The sequence below is a fragment of the Wasmannia auropunctata genome, unplaced genomic scaffold (genome assembly GCF_000956235.1).
Source record: "Wasmannia auropunctata unplaced genomic scaffold, wasmannia.A_1.0 LD336101.1, whole genome shotgun sequence".
NCBI lineage: Eukaryota > Metazoa > Arthropoda > Insecta > Hymenoptera > Formicidae > Wasmannia > Wasmannia auropunctata.
The window spans coordinates 4,605,385-4,627,687 of record NW_012026789.1 but is presented as its reverse complement, the minus strand read 5'-3'; the positions used below and the strand labels follow the sequence as shown (position 1 = coordinate 4,627,687).

Genomic DNA, 22,303 nt, shown 5'->3' with positions numbered 1-22,303 from the left:
GCAGTTAAATGCGTGCGCGAAGCGCGCGTCTGTAGTGCTAGTATTTTAAATTGTATATTTCAATCTTCATATTTTTTACACAAATGGTAAAAACGGTAAACAACTAATAATAATTATATTAATAATTTAGATTTTGTAAAAAATTACTAATAAAGTAGCAAAAAATTGTTTGTAAACCTTGTAAATATTTTTTAAAAATAATAAATTTTTTTTATACAAGATCGAATCAAATAAGAATGTCAGACAAAGAATATGATGAGCTTTTAATAAACACTAGATAAAATATTTCTAATAAGAATTTAGTAATATACATTTTTAATAAATATATTTTAAGCTATTTTTTGTTTTATTTTTTAATAATATTATATTATTAAATTTATAGGTTACTACTAGCATATACATACATATAGCGATTTATAGACAGAAGACGGACGTTAAACGGTTTCAAATTTATTTTAATATATTAATTCTAAAAAGACAATTATTATATGCAATTGCTGAAAATAATATAAGAAGAAATACAAATAGATAAATTTTTAATAATTTATTCATTGTGGAATCAGTAACAAAATGGTAATGGTGTATTAATTTTTTGTTTGCAGACCAGTAATTATTATTGACTATTATATAGAGAACATACAGCTTTAGATAGAGTTGTATATCATCCAGTAATCACAAAATAGATACAAAATAGAAGAGAATATAGGTGAGAATATACGAAAGAATGGAAGAGGGTATAAATGAGGTTTAATTTATATTTTAAGAGCCATTCATTAAATTTTAAATAATTCTATTTTAATTTTGTAAAATTATATTAATATTTAATAATGTAATACAGTTATAATATGAATAATAGATTTGTCTTGTGCATTTAAATACTTTAAAATGCTGGACTGAAAATTGTGTAGTAAGAATTAAACAATTGTAGCAAAAAAAATCTAAAGATTTGAAAAATATAAGGAATTTTAAAATCATATTTGTCAGATTTAACTAAAGTAAATTTTTCTTTTTTATTTATTTTGTTTGACAATTTCAATAAATAAATGTGTTGCTTGAATAAAGTTTTTTTCTTTTAGACTACATGTACAAAGTATATTCAGCATACAAAATTCGTCTTACTCAATACATTATTAGAACTAAATTTCATTTGCTTATTTATATACTGAAAATATTGAAATAATAATTATAGCAGAGAATGATTTGAAAAATAGTGCCATTGAGATTATTTATCGACTCTTAAAAATATTGAAATATGTAAATGAAAATCATAAAATATATTTTTTGAATACAATATTATATAGTTTATAGTTTATGTAACATAGATTTTTTTAAAAGAACAAAAATTAACTTGAACTATTAAAAAATGTAATTTAAAAGTGATTTTAAAGAAATGCTATATGACAAATTATTAATTATAAGAGATTTAAACAGCTAAAAATGCTATATGACAAATTATTTACAAGAAGTTTAAACAGCTTCTAAAAATATGAGAACAATAGAAAATACATTAAAACTGTGTGTACTAAAATGAAAATGCAGAAGCAAACTAAAAAACACGACAGACCTTATAAAATATAAAAATAAAATAAAAACTAACAGTTATAACTAAGTTTTATTCCACGCATTCAATTTTTCAGAAGCTTGAACTTTTTATGAAGAAGAAGAGCTCAATGCACCTGTAAAGAAATACGAATTAAATAAATAAAATATGAAGAAAATATGAAGAAAAGTGAATAAGGTATCGAACTTGAGTTGCGAATGAAAAGGATCTAAAACGAATCTGAAACGAAAATGGAAAAGCTCTTAAATCAGATAAGGAGATCCAAGAAAGCGAGAAATTACCAATAATATCCAGGATGAAGATTTATTAAGAGAAAATATGATTGAGAAAAAGTATATTGTGTAATATACAAGCAATTAATTGGGGATGAATATAGATCGAAATTAACGATTATGTGTATTATAAACCAATATGTATGAACAATATCTATATAATTTGTTTATATATTCCGAAATGCATTGCAGTGAATCTTTGTCATTATCTTTATAATATATATAATAATTACGGAATAATTCGTTCCCGACGCGGGAAAGACGAAGTAAGCCGTAAAAGTATTTTAAATGTCTTCGCAGTTTGGTGACCCACAGGTGTTCGTGTGGCAATAAGCACAGCTACCATTTGCTGTGTACACGATTCCGTACGGACGTACCATAACGGACAACCCGTCGTTGGCTCAGCTCGAATCTTGAGGTGTCGCTTTCTGATGGTCTATTTTTAACGAAAGGCGTCCCAAGCCAGTCGACAAGCAGGCGCTGTATAGGCGACGGTTTGGGCGCTATTATAAAGCACCGCGTGTGCCGGTCGTGTTTGTAATTCATCGCATATAAGTGCAGGCTCCGCTGATCAAGCCCGACGATCTCGGACGGATCTTCATGGTGAAGAGAAGGCCACGAGGCGAGTTCTCTCGATAGTACCAGTGGTAGAGCCGTAGAGGAGCCATCGAGAGAGGCTTCTGCCATCACGGAAGTGACACTTCTCTCACCAGTACGGTCGATTCCGTTCCGGAAGATATAGATACTCGTTCACGTATGTAGGCGAAGCGATATAGATATCGATATGCGAACCGATACCGCATCCGTACAATGACCTTTCTTTCGAGAGAAATCTTTTTGCGTACTACTGGAATCGCGATCCGGTGGAAATCCACGATGATTTGCACGGCAGTTTGCTCAATATAAAAATAAGTTTCTCTCTCTCTCTCTTTCTCTCTCGCTCTCCGTTTACTTTTTTTTCTCATTTCTGTTCTATCAATGAGTCGTTGGCTGCTGAGCGTTGCAGCGGCGGTGGCGGCGGTAGCAGCGACGGTGACTCCTTCTGGTACGTTGCCTCTCGTGTCTGAACGTAGCTGGTGCGTGCCAGCGAGCGCTTTGCAAGATGCGAGATTCGTTTACCGCGGCGAGGGAGCCCCCGTCGTCGAGAGTTTAGGCGGACTCTGACCACCTCCGGCAAAGTGTGTAGGCCGGGGTGTCGCGCATTACGTAAAGCCGTGGGAAAAATAAATCGCGGGTAAAGAAGGAAAACAAAGTGTAGGCGAAGAAGGGAGACGACCTACTTTCTGTGTGCGTTCACGTCGCGATGAGGAGAGCATCGTTTGATAAGTAAAATCTCTGTTCGCAATGTTTCTCTGTCCACCTGGGAGAGAATGGAGAGGAGAAAGAGGGAGGGAGAGAGTGTGCGAGTTACCCCAGTCATGGTTTTCCCTTTTCTCTTTTTTTCTTCTTCTCTATTTTTACTTATTATCGTTATCGTTTGCACGAGAGGATTTCCCCGAGAGTGTGCGTGGTGACAAGAAATGTCAGTTGTGTTTATCAATGTGGCTATTTTTCCATGATTAATGAATGCTATATTAATAATAATCGTGACATGTTCTCTAATCGCGATAACTATAGAGGAAAATCTTAGTGGCAATATGTTGTGAAATATCGAAAGAAGAAGAAAGGAGAGGGAAAGAGAGAAAACGCGTCATCGCAAACTTTTAGATAACTATACTTAGAAAACGTGTATTTTGAAAAATTAATAATATGGAGTAATAATCGAAGTTGACAGTTATGAATTATTCTAACCATTTATGTGTTCACAAACTCAATATTAAAGTAATTTAATAACTATCTGTATTCAATAGCTATCGGTTCGGTGGCTGGAAAAAGTAAAAATATTCTTATATTTCAAAGAACAATTAATAATTTTTAATTTATTTCTTAATTCTAAGTATTCCAGGTAATAATCAGTTTCAATGTATTTTCTTTAAAACTTACGTGTTCTTCTTTTCCAATTGTTCTTTTGATTAAACACTCGCGAATTATTATCCACGAAATTAAATTATCAATGTTCGAAGTTTGATCCGTTAAAACTTTCACGAAATTTTAGTCCACCAAGTGCCGCGAACAGCTCGGTCGACGAAACTCTTAAACTTCTACCAAACAATCTATTTAAAGCGAAGTATCGATTGCGTTGTTAGAATTGAACCACGCTATATTACTTTTTCTAACACAAAATTAACAAAATAAAATACACATATCTCTTAATATTGATATAAATTTCAATAACTTAATATTAAAATACGTACACCTGTACATGCATATCGCAAAAATAAATATTTGTTAAACGTAATTATACAAAGTTTAATAATTTGCATTCAAACGAAGGAACAAGACCAGCTATTTATGTATCGAAAATAACGTTGTATTATCGTTAAGATTCTCTCTACACCATTTGGTAACACCAAATGGATACGGCCGATCGCGTGCGCGGCGAGGGCGACTGCTCAAACTGTTACTGCGTATTACGTTACAACAGATAAATTTAGCGTTTCTTTTACACAGAGCTCGTTGTACCACTGCCAATACCGCGACGCGGAATTAATTGGCTGCTTGGAAGGTAACCAATTCTCGTAGTCAAAAAAGTTTTGTCGAGCACTAATGGCACGCCGGCCGGGCAATCCTCACATTTCTCTCTCCCTCGCATAATCTCCCGTACAATTGGTCAGATATCGAAAATTCAAGGTCGAATGAATACGATGTTTCCCCAAACATATGACATAAACATAAGTATATACATTACGTCGCTAAATACATATATTTCTGTCACTTGCATCAGAACACTAATAAACAATGAAAAACATTTGCAGACTTAAGACCAAGAATTGAAGTTAATTTCAGATTCGAATTATACGATCGCAAACTTATACGATTTCTGATTCAAATCTCGTTTAGAATAGGCGATTGATCTCTTTTCACAAAGAAAAATAACGATTGTAATTGTAAAATGTGGAAATATCTTCTTCACGATATATAATATATCATTGAAATCAGAAAATTTTCACGATTGGCGTCTTACAAGCGTTGAAAGATATTGTCATCTAAATTAACTGACAATGATGCTACATATTACAATTAATGCCTTATTTTTTTACTTAAAAATGACGTTATTTTAACAAATTTTAATTTAAAGAAGATTACGTAAAGAAGATCACGTGATTACAAATTTCAATATCGCAAATTTTCAGGTTGGTTGCGAGTGCCGTTGCCAAGTACTGTTGGCAATAATCGACTAACATTAATGTATTATTGAGAAAGCTCGGATGATTAATTCTAAGATTGCATCCACAGATTTGAATAATTTGGAGAAATATCCACTTGCCAAATTTTCCGCATTTAAGTGAAAGATTGTTAATTTGAATCGTTTTGAACATTTCCTTTCAGTTCTATTTGTCTAGACGAGAAGTATATGTCTTTTAAACATTTTTACAACGTTAATATATGTTTACAAATTTGCATTATAAATTTAACAAGAGCACAATTCTCTTCACATAAAATTTAAAAAATTGTTAGATTAGAATATTTGAAACGCATGGGTTGAAGATAATATTTTGAATAAAAAAATATGTATTGTAGATATTATTTCAAAATATAACACAATTACAAAATATAAAGTTTTACTTGTAATAAATTTTACTTTCTTTTTAAGAGATTAAGATTTTACAATTATAATGAATTATTTATAAAGTTACAATACATTTGAAATAAGACATTTTAATATAAATTAAAAATTTAATAAATAATTTTATTTTAAAATAATTTAAATTTTTACAGAAAATTTAGAACGTTATTTAGAATAGAGTTTTATATTTTGTAATATTTTCTTATCTAAAATAATCTTCCTAAAAAAAATCGCCAATTTTCTATATACGAATTAAATTACAAAAGTTTCTCTTTGTACGGTCATCGCGAAATCTCGTAGAGTTTGCGTAAATGGAGGATCCGCATCGCGTTGCAAACGTTTCAAATGTCCGCAGACACGTTAACGCCAAGCGCAACGTTCTGAGCAACACCTCGTATGGGCTCACATGCTCTAAGGATGCGGAATACAAGTACAGCGTGAAATACAGTGGCTCCCAAGAGAAAAATTTTCTACAGCGTAGCGTATCGGCGGACAATGTTGTAATACGTTCGCGTGGTTACAAGCCATCCGACAGACACGATCCGGTTAAAAGGAACTTTCTCGAGAATCTCACTTCAAAAATATTACACTTCGACATGGTGAGTTTTAATTTGCAAAAATTTGAGCAGTTTTGCTAAAAAAACAAGCACTTTAAATTCAGCACATCCTAAAGCTTGATCCTATGTTATTATTTGATATCTTTCGAAGTCTTTCGTATACGAATCCTAGAATCATTCTTACAATTAGACTAATCCTTTCATTTATAAATTAGACAAATTTAAAATCCTTATTTTCTTAAGACATATCAATTTGATTAAATATATTTATTTATGTAACTGAGAAAGTAAAAACTTATTTTTTTTTTAAGATAAATTTTACTTAAAATGGAGTGAAGAATATTTCTAAGTCCTTAACTTATTAAAATTGTTTTATTATTATTTATAATTCAAGATTATCAGTTATAAAATCAGTTAATAAAAAACAATAAAATACAACAAATTAAAGAAAAAGAAAATTTAAGAACAAAAAGAAAAACTAAAATTTTGTATTACGTACTTCCACTGGCTTTATTTCATCAATACAGGTTTGCTTTCTTTATTGCAGGAAGGAGAGACTACCCCGATTAATTTGCAAAAGCTACTCACCCCAGCATCAGACTCTCAGGAGCTACTGCAATCAAAAAGTAGTATGTATACCTTCATTGATATAATTAATTACCATAGGAATTTTAACGAAAAAAAATGCACATTTAGTGAAATTAAAACAATGCCAAAACTATTTATTTTCAGAAAAAATGTTTGCGTCCTCATATTTTTACGCACCAACGCATCCTACGGTCGAAGATCAGGTCGAGCTTGCACGTCGGATTTCGCATTCACTCAGCGACGTGAAAAACGTGAAGAGCAAAGGACAGACTATGTATGTGAATAGGAAAAAGAGATCTGTTAAATGGATCCATGACGGCAATGGTATGCATTAAAAAATTTATCTTATAATTAATTTCTATATTAAAACTGCGTTCTGTAAAAATCCGTGGTGTTCTCATTTGAAGAATTTCGTATATATTCATATTACGCGAAATTATTCAAATTATCAATAACCTACATAGTTTAGTAAAAAGTTGTTGCTATAATTAATTAAGGATAAGTGTAAAAATTAGAGAAAAAAAATATTTTTTATACTCATCGATAATAAAAATGGTATACAAATAATTTTTAAAATAAAATAACTTGTTAAAAATTTTCTAAGTCTATCGTCTTTTTCTTCATCTGTACTTATTCGTCTGCAAATAATATTTTATAAGAAACCCAGTGCAAAAATCATTTGCTTCATTAAATTGCTATACTTGTACCTTTTTATTTTCATTTTACATAACGTACAGCGATAATATTTTGCAGGTGTCGAGGACGAAGAGGAATCGACCACGATTCATAAGGTAAAGGATGCACAATAACGTAAATTGTTGACTTTTTTGTAATGTATCTACGCTGTTTACTGTAAAGTAAAATTTTTTCTAATAGGAAAAACTACCCCTGAAATGCGTGATGAATCCGTGCGGGAAGGTGCTGGACATTCATGGTATTCAGGCATTAGGTGAAGAAGTCAATATTGCGCCGAAAAATCCTGAAAAGCTCTTTGACATTGTCCGTGATTTAAACACTCAAAAAGGACGTGGTAAGTACTATGCATTTAACTGACAACTGAGCCAATTATAATATTAAAATTATATACTTTAAGATTACATATATACTAGATAATGTTATATTTTATGTGAGTATAATACATGATGAAAAACTTGTTTGCTGTGAGAAATGTAACATTTCCTACTGAAAACTAAAATTATTGCTATTATACATAATATACATATATGACAGAGCGTTGCCAAAACAATTCACAGGTGCCGAGATATTTGCGAAACGTAGGAAAAGATCGGAAAAGTGGGTGGTAGATCCTACCCAAGAACAGCCACAGACACCCAATACGCCTGTCACACCGAACACGCCAATATATCCAGAAAAACTAGTAAGTAGCAAAGTTTCTTGTCGTGGAATTAATTTAAGCTTTATTTATCCATAAAATAAATCATTTCCTATTCCTATATTATAAATTTAAATTCTTACAATTCTAATTTCACTAAAACGTTTAAAATAAATAAATCAAATAATTTATTGTTTAAATTTATTTGTTTTTTAATAAAGTAAACACAATTTTATTATGATTATAAGAAGTTCATAATGTTTCTACAAAAGAATAAATTTTATTATTATTTAATATAAGTAAAGTGAAAAGAAATGATAAAAAAATGTTTTGCAATACAAAGGATTAAAAAGAAATTGTGATTTTAGGAAATTAACGGTAATGCAAAGTTCATGACGCCTTCATCGCTGACACCTCGCACGCCGGTTTCGAGCATTGACAAACCATTTTATAATCCTTTTACAGTGGATATCTCTCTCGATACCGCGAATGTCCCAATATCAGGTGCGTATAATATAAACACAATGAGAAATAGAATAATAATCCCAAATGCAAGGTGATCTCATCTGACAGATTTAGCCTCGTTGGCACAAACGGCGAGGCCTGTTTTCTCTATTCTTTGCTAGACGTTTTAAAATTATGGGCGGATCAATGTCACCAAAGTCTTTCGAAAACCGAGGTCGGAATTTATTAGCGTTATATGATATCGCTTGACATCATGTATGTTTATATAACGTCAACATTTTTTTTTTCACAAAAAAAACTATATATATTTTATACACTGCCAAAAATACATGAGAAATTTTTCGACATTGCATAATTATTTATTATGTATTTAGAATTTTTTAATTACACTTTTTCTGACATTTTTTAAAAAATCTAAATGTTTTTTTTTTACAACGCTTTACCCCGACTTACATCTTTAAATTTTATACTTAATTCTTAATTTTTTAATTTTGTTAATCAATCTTTTTAATCAACATAATATATAATATAATACAAAATAAAAATGCAAAATATGAAGTAACCTATAATATATAAGAATTGTTACAGTAATAATATTAACTATTATAATAATAATTATAATAGAGAAAAGAATTAAGAAAAAATAATATAATTTTGTATAAATAAAATAGGAAAAGTTTTGGAAAAATTTTCTCTTTTTTTCTATAAAATTTGTATCAACAAGGAAGTGTTTTAAGATTTAGAAATACTTGACACACCTTCGTGATAGAGATCATTGTTGGACAGTTTAAGCCCGAGTTGAACGATCTTTGACTACGTTTAGCAAACGAAGCAGCTTAATAAGTGTTCAATGATTTTTTAACATTATTGATTCTTGCCTTTAGTTTTTTATTGGATCTAAATGAAGAAACCAATCATAAAAGGAATCACTGAACGCTTACTAAGCTGTTTTGTCTGTTGAACGCAGCCATTCTAATTGGTAATCTTTATCGATGTTATTTAATCAGCGTAAGCGCTTGACACCTTTGCGATATATCTGAGACAAACAAAAACTCGTATCTTTCGATGCTGATCGTATTTCTTATAACGACTGATCAACACAGAGATTAAGTGCCATTTCAAGGTAAACGTCTAATCTCACGATAAAATGACACATTATAAGCATTTATATTGCTAAGCAAAATATTAAGATTATTTAGATTTTCTTATTAAAGATATTTAAATTTCTTTTTACAAAACTATATATATACACTTATAAATACAATATATTTATATTATATAAACGAAATACATGATATTAGTAAGAAGAGAGCAATTTTATATAAAAAAAATAAGTCGACATTGTAAAATTAATTATTTTCATACATGTATAAGAGGTTTCGTTTTCCACAAATTAGATTCGAACTTTAATGTTTAATATAAAGTAATTTAATTATAATTTTAATTAAAAGTGCAAATTTTATTTTTAAATTTTATCTTGATATATTTTTTATTAATTTTTTTTTAATCTTTTGAAGTATGTATATATGTATATAGTTTCCTTTAAGTTCTCAAGAAGACATTTCTGTATTAAATCCTATAACAAAGCTTTTTCCAGTTGATTGCTATGCTTTGCTGTATCAATTTTAATTTACAAGTTACAGACAGGCAGTGTAATGCTAACCGATGCGGCCATTCGAACGAGATAAAAAAAATTTATCTACGGGAAATTGCGGTGGGCACAGATTCCGATTTTCCTCCTGATCATTGTCGATCGCCCATCGTCGAAAAATCCCGTCGTATCGTTTTCGAATCTACTAACAATCGGCGCACTAACATGGCCAATAATCGCGAGTATGTCGCAAGTAACAATAATAGATATATTAACAACAATAATTATCAGCCATCGAGAAAATCCGACGTTTGCGATGCGCGGAGTTACAATGGCAGAGGCACAAGAATTCAACAGCGTTTCGATAATAAGTGCAACGATAACGTAATTGACAATAAGATCGGGAATAAGCAACAAAGCGACAGACAGACGCAGAATGACAATGAGGAAAACGGATACACTCCTGTGCCAGTGAAGCAGCTGATACAAGAATTCGAGAAAACCTGTAGACCAGTTCTGCAATACAAGCAGATCAGTCCAAAGATCATTCCAATCGTACAGCAATGTCCGTTGGATAATGGCATAGCACGTTTCTTCGAGACGAAAAATCCTGTCAAGTATAACAACGAAGAGCAAGGATATGCACGGTGAGGACTCGTGGATTTTTCGAGTATAATAATATAACAAAAACGCTTCCTGATATTTTACTTTAATGTTTCTTAATGATAATGTTCTGTCTCTTTAGTTGATCGAATTATTCTCTCTGATGAAATTTAAGTTGTTCATTTGATGTCGCGCTATCGTATTCTTTTAGTAATATTTAGCATATTTTAATCTGCTATTTTAATTGCAAATGTAATAGATACAAGATGTCATTCATAATATTGTCATTTATAATGGTACGTATACGTACCATATAGTTCAACGAAGTTTAACGAATTTTACATTTATTTCTCATTTATATAAGTACGATACTTTCGCAGCTAATTGCAGTCACACGCATAATATATATCTCTCTAAAGGAGAGCAAAGTTAAATGAAGTCAAATAGAGAATCTATTTTTTGATCAATTATATAATATTAGTGCACACGGAAACTATGAAAGATCCACGAAACTGCAATCCCAATACAACGACCGATTGTACGGCACATGTGGAAGCTACGAAAGGAAACTACCAATACAGTCCCAATGCAATGGTCAATTATGCAATGCACGTGAGAGCTACGATGGACCAGCGAAACTGCAGTCCCGATGCATTAACGGCTACGTTTCCACTGACGAGAGCGAATATACGACGGATGACACGGACTCTGAAGATTATCAGAACGACCTGGGATCTATAGATCGCGGCAATTCCGCGCCGTCCGCCCTGTTGAACTGCTGCGACAGCAGCGAGTACTCGGTCGCATTCGACGACGAGTACACGAGTACTAGACGTCATTCGACCACCTCACAGGAATTGGAGGCCCTTTATGCCAACGGCGCGGCCACGAGATTCGTCAATACCGAGGCTGAGATGCCTCCCGAAGCGAAGTCGCTGGTGCTCTCGATGGTCGCCTCACAGGAGGATATACTCGAGACCAAGAAACATCTGCGTAACACGCCAGTCTTGGATAATCTCTTAGGCACCACCACGCCAGAATGCAAACTCATTGATGTTAACTCAGAATTAGGCAAGTTAATATGCATGCGCTTTTGTAGTCTCAATATTGCTTTCGCATACTAAACATACAAAACAATATATCTTTAATGCATATTGTTCCTAATCCTTATACGTAGTGCTAGATAACAAATAGATTAATGAAAATTAATTAACACTATTGAATTATGTGCAAAATATGAAATTATTCTTGTGTATTATATAAAGACAAAAAAAGGTACAAAAATACAAAAATAAATTGTTCTGCAATCTTTTTCTATAAGAAATATATTTCTTTTAAAATTTCAACTTTAAATAATTTAAATATGATCTCTTAATGAGATTCTTTAATACTCAGATTTTTTATCATAATCAACAATTTAAATTGATTTAAATTGATTTTGCTATTTTTGTTATCAAATATGATATTTATATTTATTCATAACAAAACTGCAATTGGCATAAGATATACATATTTTACAGTTCTCATTGTATTAAAAATTAAATTTATTCAAGTCATATTTCAATTAATAATATTTAATGATTTCTCCATGATATTTATATTCGCAGATTCATATTTGATGTTTCAATTTCCAGGAAACAAACTGTACGAAAATGACAATTGTACTGGACCGAAATTAGCCAACCTTCACAATCTGACAAATTACAATACTGCGCCGCGTGGATGGAATCAGTCGTTCACATTCTATCGGCCTATTAAATTTGAAAAACCGCAAGAGATTATGTACTCTGATTTCTAGGCATACTATGATAAATTTTTTAATTATAACTCTTTTATATATCGGTAAGTATATTACAAATTTATTTTTTGTCATAAAAAGAAATTTATTATTTTGTTTTATTCACACATCAGATATATTTAATTTATTTCTGTTCTTCTTCCTTTCTTTTCTCTTTTTCTTTTATTCTTATTTTTTTAAATAAATAAATATAAATAGAGACAATGCGTGTATGTATGCATATATTATGTAGAAATAAATGACGTAAAATTAAAAAAAGTAAGTTGATAATTTGCAATGTAAAAAAATTTTACTCTTAATTCGAAACTTTGATCTACATAATTTTTTCTAAGTTACTTATGGAATTAACTCCTTTTTACCTAATATCATTTATATTTTAACATATATCTAGGTATTATTAATAATTAAAAAAGTAAAATTAAAACAAAGCTCTAAGAATTCTAATTTAAACAAAATTGCATTAAACGAATTTTGTTTCTAGGTATTGAAATATCAATCGTAAAATTAATTCTTCCGATGCATCGATGAGAGAACTATTGGAATATGTTTTCCGCACTGTTGCGTTTATTTTCACCGGCACCATAATTTAAAACTAATGGTCTTTGAATCACTCAAATATTTTCACCATAAATAAACGTATCGCGATATGACTGCGCTGTACGCGCGACATGTTTGAAGTTTTGCTTTGGTGTACCTCTACCTCTTCTATCCCTTACTGAGATATTTAACGTTGTTTATGCTTTGACAGTGTTACATTACTGCATTTTACTTTATTATATGTAATGCAAATAAAATATGTTGTTTTCCTAATTTTTATCATGATTTGTTTTCCATTCTGAGATTCATACCTTACTTTAGCGCACTTCGGACTTTATATGCCCCGCGCCTTTATATAGCACTTGATATTCTTGATAATAAATACGCAGTAACATTATAAACAATAATTATACAGAGATATTTGATACAATTGAGATATTCCGAAATCAATCTTTATTAATCTTGCAATACACACAACTTCATCAAAGTAACTTCATTACGATGACTTTAAATTTTATATTACCAATATCTATAACATTGCTATTCAAAATATAGAGTAGCTGTAATTGTATAAAATTTGTCAACATTAATAAATTACGGTTCAATATAATATTATTTAATATAAAAGTAAGATTTAAATTTTTTCTTAATGATATAAGACAAAAATTAATTTTGCTGACTTTCATGCAAAGACAAAATATAATTTATAAATAATATATGTATATATGTACAATATATGTATATATATACACATACATATATAGCGTTTACAAAATTTTATTTTTTCAGAAAGTATCCTTTTGACCTACAACCTACATGATAATTACAAAATGATTTTATAATAATGGTGTCAATTCTTTTAAGATTAGACAATAAAGCTTGAATGTGATAAGCTTCTGGTAATAATAAACGTGATTAATCTTTTGATAACAATACATTTTCAAACATGAACAAGATATCAACAAGTTAATTTTATTAATTCTAGATAAGCTATATTTTTTAATAAAAGAAAATCTTTTTACAACTTGAAAGATATATTAATCAACATTTTCGTTATGTAGATATATTGATATAATCAACAAAAAATGTCGATATTATTGATGTAATTAATAACAGCTATTTATATATTCAATTATTTTACATTTAAAATACAATAGAATTTAAAATACAATAGAATTACATAAAAATTACATAAATTTTATATTAAATATGTGAACGTATTTGTCAAAATACTTTAAAATATAGATATCAACGCCTCGATGACAACTTTACGCAACACTATAAACAATTTGATTAAATATATAAACATATCTCAAGTTCAACTTTTTAATTGTAAACATTTTTTCAATGTTTTCTAATTTTTTAATATTTTTTATTACTCCACAACTGAAAGAAAAGTTCTTTATAAAATTTGCCATTTTTAAAAATTTTGCCACCATGAGCTACAGACTATAATACTTATTGTTAGTTCATGCTTTAATACGGCACTACTGATCATAACAATAATACATAGAAGTCGGAAAAATAGCTAAATAAAACGTAAATATCACGATATTTACATGACTTCGCGCAGGTCAAGAAAGTACGTCTTTCCTTGCTTTGAAATAATGATCGAGAGACGATCGTGTTTCGCACCAAGCACACACAGTATACACGCAGCAGCGGCGAGACAGACTGGATCTATGTGCGAGCTATTTTTAGTTGTGTTGCTTAGTTGATATTTTATAACTTGGTAAGTTATTTAAAGTTTATAAAATAAATATTATATTTCAATTTGAATATCATGCTAATATTTATATTTTAACGTATTTTTAATAAAGTAAAGAGAATAATAATTTTACATTTTTATTCATGTCAATTTATAATCAGTTAATATAATGTTGGCTTTTTTAGTAAATGTTTTTCCATTTCTGTAAACAAATGAATAAAAATAATGGAAAATTAGAATCAAAAATGTTTTAATAAATATAAAATATAAATATTAAATATTCTTTTAAATAAGAGAGAAAAAAATTGGTTGGTTGAAGTCTGATCAATATTACTTTAAGTAAACGATAAAACGAATTCATTGATAGAATGATAAAATGATAAAACTAATTCAAATAATCGGATATTAAACAAATAACGGATTTTTGAATTTAAATAACTGAATAATGTTATTTAATTTGAATAATATTGTAATATATATTTTTCATGTTAATATAATTATTTTTGCTTAAAGTTATTGTACTGAATATTTTTAAATCTTTGTATAAGAAAATGTTCTTACATTTATTACTTATAGCATTTTTGAACTGTTGCGTGCATTTGGCTCCATTTTTAATCTTCTTTGAAAAGTATTTTTATAAATTAAAGCATTTTTGTCTCTTACGCCATTGCACTCGTGACCATCATTGGGCTGTATCGTCTTTTATCTGCTGCGGCAAGCTATCACACTGGGCACACTGACGCGAGGTCTGTCAACGATATAAGTATAGGGTAGCAGCTCCAATTATCTCATTAGTTACATTCCTTTCGTGTTGAAGGAAGCAACGATCTTCGCTATGTTGCGATACGAATTTCTGTTTCTTCTTCTGTCACTGGCGTTCGTGGAATTTTTAGTCTCCGGCGATGCGGCACGCATACCACGAACTACGTTAGACGCAGCAGCCACCAAGAAATGTGGCTATGAGGTACGTAAATTAATTGCTAATTGAAGTAATTAAGAATACAATGCGGATACACTTCGCAATTAGCTTTTAAAGATTCATGCCAATTTCCCATTCATATGCTATGTCTCTATTTCTCAGTGACGAAAATTGCATTTTTAATGTAAATTAACTTAATTCATAAAATACATATTTTAAAATTCTAAATAAATACAAGAAAAATAGAATATATCTGGCATTTATTAATTTCAGGCGTGCCATGCCATAGATCCGAAAAAACTTAACATTCACATGGTCTCACATACTCACGACGATGTTGGTTGGTTGAAGACTGTGGATCAGTATTACTTTGGAAGTAAGTAAATGATAAAACTTATCACAAAGGAAATGATAAAAACTAGTAATATAAAAATATGAATGACAAAGAAAATAATCTTTATTTGTACTTTGAGACGAGATTTAATAAAACTATAAAATTTATATTTAAAAAATGCATTTTACACGGTATAATATTTTAATTAATACTTGTAATTATGTATACACACACACACATGCGCGCACACACACACACACACACACACATACACACGTATCTTTAATACAAAGTTTAGAAACTTTCACAGAAGCTTCTTAGAAGTTTCATAAAATAATATTATTATTATTATTTTTCTGTTAAAGATTAATAATAAATAAGATTAAAGAGATTTTATTTATTTTTTATTGTTTGATATTTTATTATTAGATTTACATTTTTATACATATTTCATCTTTTACAAATTTGCAATAAAAATTTTTTATTTGTTGAGGTCGCTCTACAATACAAAAGGCCGGTGTGCAGTATATTCTTGACAGTGTCATCAAAGCACTGTTAGCTGATCCAAGTAGAAGGTACTTATCTCAAATACTTTGACGATCGTTGATACGATAAAGAATCGCATAAACACATTCAGAATACATTATCACAGATAAGTAGTAGATATATAACATACAGATAATATTATATTACGCTTATTATTTTAAAAAGTTTAATATTAATAGTTTGTAATACAATTTTATTGATTTTACTTATTATATTACAAAAATTTCAGCCAACAAATTTTACCTTATTTAAAATATATCATTGCATAAATTTTACATTATTTAATTCTGCAGATTTATTTACGTGGAAACCGCTTTCTTCTGGAAATGGTGGTTACGGCAAGATGATAAGGTTCGCAATGACGTCAAAATGCTAGTCAATGAAGGGCGATTGGAATTCATCGGAGGAGCATGGAGCATGAATGACGAAGCTTGTACTCATTATCATTCATTAGTAGATCAATTTACATGGGGATTCAGGTATATGTGTGTTTAATTACATATGATAGATATGAGAAGTATCTAGAAATTATACTCAAAAAATTGAGTATAATTAAAATCAATAATTTTCTCTTACTTGTCTATATCTAATAATTTTGCACATGTATAAAATACAAGATATAATTTAAATATTTGATTGAAATTATCTATAAAGAATATCTATGCACATTATCTCCAACTAAAATGTTATATTTACTTTTACGGATATGAATAATATAAATTATATCTATGCATATTAAATATGTAAACATAATGTAAAGCATAAATATTAAATATCCATTATGTAATTTTCAATTTTATTTCTATTGTTTAATTTAATAAATGTGCAATGTATTTTATCTTCTAAATATATTTAAGTTCTTCTTTAGAACCTGTGCTAATGTTGCTGATTGTTAATTTAGGCGGCTCAACGATACATTCGGAAGCTGTGCCAGACCGCACATTGGATGGCAAATAGATCCCTTTGGTCATTCCAGAGAACAGGCTTCTCTGTTTGCGCAGATGGGATTTGACGGAATGCTGTTTGGTCGTATCGATTATCAGGATAAAAGTACGAGATTGAATAATCAAACGATGGAATTTATTTGGAAGAGCAGTCCAAGTTTAGGTAAGAAAATATCTATGGTAATGGTAAAGACTAATAATTATACAAGAGAAAAAAATTTATATATATATATATATATATATATATATGTTAATATATATATTACAATATATCTAGTACTATATTTGTAACAATTTTTCTAATAATTTAGAATTGAATTTTCTCAACGGAATTATAAAGTCTTTTTGAGCGTAATTAGTGTAAATTTGATAAATTTAATTATCAATAATTGTTATAATAGTTAACATAAAAACTAGCGGTTGAATATTGCACAATAAATGAAATTATGCGTCATACAATACTGTTTCCAGGCAAACGAGCGAATTTGTTCACGACCGCGATGTTCAACAATTACAGTCCACCACCAGGATTTTGCTTCGACGTTTTATGCGCTGACGAACCAATGATTGATGATCCCGATAGCCCAGACTACAACATTGACAGAAAGGTACGTAATATAATAACATCGCAAATGTAGTAGTTAGAGGCCGACGTTAGAACTTCTTAACGATAAACTAATGATAAATTAACGAGATTGTCTCAAGTGTTAATTAGCAAATAGGGCTTATGCAATGCTTTGTACCAATTAATTTATTTCTAATTATTAATATTAATAAAATATTAAACTTTTTTATGAAAAAAAAATACAAATATTAATAGAAAACCTCTATCTCTTGGACATTTTGATTTTAACAATAAAACTTAAACGATAAAAAAACTATAAAGGAAAACTTTATTTATCTATAAAAGAAGAAATTCTTTTCTGTATCTGAGAGGAGTGATATTAATTCTCAAAATCTTTTTTTGGTATAGAGTAAACTGATAGCGATTTTTAATAGCGATGACTGTGAATTTTCGAATTTATCCACAACATCTGTGCAAAAGTTTATTAAAAAATGTTTTGGTTTGGTGAAATTTTTTGTTAAAAATAATATGCTTAATTAAATACATATTTTTTGTTGCTAAAACGCAATAAAATAAGATTAAAGACTCGTAATTATTAATCAATAGTCAAATTGCTTAAACAGTTTAGGACATATTTGTTTTGTACGGAAATCATAATCTACGGGATATGTTTCTGTGCCAGATCGATGATTTTCTGAGATACGCGGTTACGCAAGCTAATTATTACCGCACAAATCATATCATATTGACGATGGGAGGAGATTTCACTTATCAGCACGCGGAAATGTACTTCATGAATCTGGACAAGCTGATAAGGTATAATTAATGCCGAAAGTTTAAATTTTATAATTCATGTTTCTCGAAATATGTCCGACGCTTATAAGCTCGTAAAAAAAGAAAGTAATATTGTTGCTTTGCAAAAAAATCGACATCGCTGATAGGCAGAAAGGGATGAAAGAGAAGTTTTTACGTCATTGCGAACGATGAAATGCCGTCTTCATATCACGGTAAGTAAAAATTTTGCGCGATTGGCAGGTGGAGCTATTCCTGGCGTACGCGCAGATTCAAGCACGTGCCTACAAAACTAATCACATTATTCTCACCATGGGAGAGGATTTCCACTATCAACAAGCTGAGATGGTATTCGGTAACTTAGACAAGCTGATCAGGTAAATTGTTACTAACTCTAAGAAATCGTTTGTTATATTTGGCTTTTTGAATTTTATGTCACTACTGTCCTTAAATGTTATTTGGGTCTTGGATTAAATCGGTTTTTTTATTTGGGATTTGAATTAAACAGATTTATAATATCTATAATATAAGACAAAATAGAAAAAAATTATTATTGTTTACAATAGATATTTAAAAAACCTTAGTTTTTATGGAATTTGAATTTCAGGAATTAGAAAGAAAAAATATTAAATCAAAACATAATAAAGTATAAAAGGCACTTTTGTGCAAAAGATTAAATTAACATTCTTTTGTATTAGAGAACTCCGCTTATCTGAACATGTCGAGAAACAAAACAATTCCATTACCTGCATGAATGGTTCAGATAATAGAAACTCACTTATTAGTTTCGATAATAGAAGCTGACATACTTAATAATTATTAGTTCCTATAACAGAAGCTGATGTTTAACCAATTGAAGTCGAGCATGTCGAGCTTATATTATCTGAATAATATGAATAATAAAAGCTCAGCTATACAAGTTTGTATATTTACAGTTGATTATAAACTTATTCATATAAATAGAGTGCGGATAAACAGAATTCTACTGTAGTAAAATTTATTAAATATAAGAACATAAGCAGATAAAAATAATTATTTTATGTTTGTCATTTTTTTTTAATTTTTAATGTAATATAACAAATTACAAGCCATCGGCAATTAATTAAAAACAATAATAATTATAATTAACAAAAATATAAATAATTATAAGTAATGTTGATGCATAACTGGTGAGAAAAACCTTTTCGTTCACTTTTAGATGAACTTTTCTTTATAAAGCTTCAATAAGATATTTAATGTCAACTTTTAGCAAATGAGTGTTTTTAACATAAATACAATGATATAATTAATATAAAAAATTAAATTTTAACACATGGAACAAGATATGATTAATTTTTTAATGATTTTTAAACCAACTTTTAGATAGCATTATACAAACCTCATAATATTAAAAGTTTAACAAAACTTATAAGAATTAAAAATAAGTTTATGCATATTTTAATATTATTATCTAAATTGTAGTTTTATTTATTACATAATATTTATAATAAATTTTTGATAATCCACAAAATAATTTAGTCTAAATTCCAATTGTTAACAAACTTTATTAATAAAATATTAACATATTTTATATTTGTTATTAAAATTTCTTTTATAATCTTTTTAGATACACAAATAAACGCAATGGTTCTATGGTAAATGTAATTTATTCAACACCCTCGTGCTACTTGAAAGCCCTGAATGATTTGAATCTCCAATGGCCTACCAAGAGCGATGACTTCTTCCCATATGCCAGCGATCCTCACTCTTTCTGGACTGGTTATTTCTCGTCGAGACCAACCGTGAAATACTTAGAGCGCGAAGGAAACAACCTGTTGCAAGTAAGAAAAAGATAATTTAAATCACTATTCAAACTTTATTCTAATTAAAGTAAGCGATATTTTCAAGATATAACAAATATAACTGCTTGTTTCTAGGCAAGCAAACAACTTGTTGCCCTGACGAACTTAAAGAAATATGACAAGCCATTGGAACATTTCCGCGAAGCAATGGGAGTGATGCAGCATCACGATGCCGTTACCGGCACCGAAAAACAATTAGTCGCGGACGATTATTCTCGTATATTGTCTGAGAGTATGGATCACGCCGAAGAAATAATCTCGAAAGCCATAGAGTATGTATTCTCTACTAAATTACTTTAATTTTAATGTTTAATGATTAAAAATGGTTAATTATATAGACAAATATATAATACCATATATATAAGTATATATTATAGCTCCCTACTATGTTATTTTATAAAATTTAAAATGACACAACAATTTTTACTGTTGTGAAACAGGAAGTGGTCAGGAATAGCAAATAGTACAGCGACGTCCTTTAAGATATTCACATGTTTGGAATTAAACATTAGCTCATGTTCGTTTTCCGAGCAAAATGACATGTTTATGGTTGTGGTATACAATCCTCTAAGTAGGCCTGTTTCTACTTACGTTCGTGTTCCTGTTCAAGGAAATTCTTATGTTGTTCGATCACTAACTGACGGTATGTAAACATATATGTATATATTTGATATCTAAAATATCAAAGTAAAAAATAATATAAATATGTAGATTTAAAAATCCTTTTACCATAGTTACAAAATATATATGCAATAATTTTTCACATAAAATAGATATATCAAGTATGTAATAGATGTCTTTGATGCTATTTCTACATTAATTAAATTTATTATATTAAAGAAATATATATATGTTTAGAACATATTAAATATGTTTAGAACATATTAAATATGTTTAGAACATATTAAATATGTTTAGAACATATTAATTGTCCGTATTATTTCTAGTTTAGTTTATAATAATTTTAAATAAATAAAGTTTTACGATATGTAACATACTTTTGTGGGATTAAACAGGAGTGTATCCAACCGCACAGATAGTGCCGATTCCTCAAACAGTTCAGAAAATTCCAGGAAGAAAGAGCAATGCGATAAACGAAGTCGTTTTCCGCGCTTTAAACATCCCTCCTCTCGGTATACTGACTTATGCCATCGCTAAAAAGACACAGGAACAAGTTGTTGAACAACCTCAACTAGTCAACTTTATAAGTAATGAGGTAAATAGATCTGTATAAATATGTAATATAAATTATTAGAAGTTAAAATATAATATAGAACAAATTAAAATTAATCAATTGTTGTATATAATACATTTAAATTATATTACAGACATAATGAAAGTTATTACCCGGGAAAAAATTTCCACATAATTATGCATAATTATATGCAAAATATGTCCATATATGTTTCTTTCCTTTGTAAAATTATTCTTTAATGCAAAATTGATAATAATAAGAAGGAAACATAAAAAATAATTAAAAGAATAATTTTTACATTGTTTTTTTTTTACAAAAAATCAAGTTTAAAAGAATGAGAAAAATTGCTCATATATAATCATATATAAGTGATTAAAAATATGCATATATAATTATATATGAACAATTTTTCTTATTTCTTCAAACTTGATTTTTTGTAAAAAAAAACAATGTAAAAATTATTTTAGATCGGAAGAGCACACGTCTG

At 29.3% G+C, this 22,303-nt stretch overlaps 2 protein-coding genes across 9 annotated transcripts in view; both read left to right on the top strand.

Annotated features, from left to right (window-relative positions):
- The first annotated feature begins 2,593 nt into the window (after nucleotides 1-2,593).
- LOC105459988 lies at nucleotides 2,594-13,245 on the top strand. 4 transcript variants are annotated; one of them, XM_011706418.1, is made up of 12 exons: nucleotides 2,594-3,159; nucleotides 5,856-6,099; nucleotides 6,605-6,686; nucleotides 6,790-6,969; nucleotides 7,399-7,436; nucleotides 7,522-7,675; nucleotides 7,899-8,023; nucleotides 8,347-8,482; nucleotides 10,087-10,681; nucleotides 11,119-11,708; nucleotides 12,272-12,479; nucleotides 12,917-13,245. In XM_011706418.1, exons 1-11 carry the CDS (start codon nucleotides 3,137-3,139, stop codon nucleotides 12,433-12,435), a joined length of 2,331 nt encoding a protein of 776 aa, XP_011704720.1. In that variant the 5' UTR covers nucleotides 2,594-3,136; the 3' UTR covers nucleotides 12,436-12,479; nucleotides 12,917-13,245. The 4 variants fall into 4 exon arrangements, with proteins under 4 accessions (XP_011704720.1, XP_011704713.1, XP_011704705.1 ...); XM_011706411.1 differs by having other exon boundaries at nucleotides 10,081-10,681; XM_011706403.1 differs by lacking the exon at nucleotides 2,594-3,159 and having other exon boundaries at nucleotides 5,801-6,099.
- Nucleotides 13,246-14,606: 1,361 nt separating this feature from the next.
- LOC105459957 (lysosomal alpha-mannosidase) overlaps nucleotides 14,607-22,303 on the top strand; it is a 10,665-nt gene continuing 2,968 nt past the window's right edge. For 2 of the 5 annotated variants that reach the window (XM_011706373.1, XM_011706337.1), the window contains exons 1-11: nucleotides 15,433-15,644; nucleotides 15,873-15,975; nucleotides 16,427-16,508; nucleotides 16,773-16,958; nucleotides 17,381-17,586; nucleotides 17,895-18,031; nucleotides 18,671-18,804; nucleotides 20,387-20,600; nucleotides 20,697-20,893; nucleotides 21,062-21,264; nucleotides 21,638-21,837. In XM_011706373.1, coding sequence (XP_011704675.1) covers nucleotides 15,516-15,644; nucleotides 15,873-15,975; nucleotides 16,427-16,508; nucleotides 16,773-16,958; nucleotides 17,381-17,586; nucleotides 17,895-18,031; nucleotides 18,671-18,804; nucleotides 20,387-20,600; nucleotides 20,697-20,893; nucleotides 21,062-21,264; nucleotides 21,638-21,837 — 1,791 coding nt within the window. In that variant the 5' untranslated portion in view covers nucleotides 15,433-15,515. The other 3 variants (XM_011706357.1, XM_011706347.1, XM_011706365.1) reach the window with 3 other exon arrangements.

Bases quoted from the DNA above. Each gene is read 5' to 3' on its own strand.
- LOC105459988 (XM_011706396.1), top strand. From the start codon at position 5,812: ATGGAGGATCCGCATCGCGTTGCAAACGTTTCAAATGTCCGCAGACAC. The intron at 7,437-7,521 runs GTAAAGGATGCA...TTTTTCTAATAG, and splicing joins AATCGACCACGATTCATAAG to GAAAAACTACCCCTGAAATG. The intron at 7,676-7,898 runs GTAAGTACTATG...AACAATTCACAG, and splicing joins AAACACTCAAAAAGGACGTG to GTGCCGAGATATTTGCGAAA.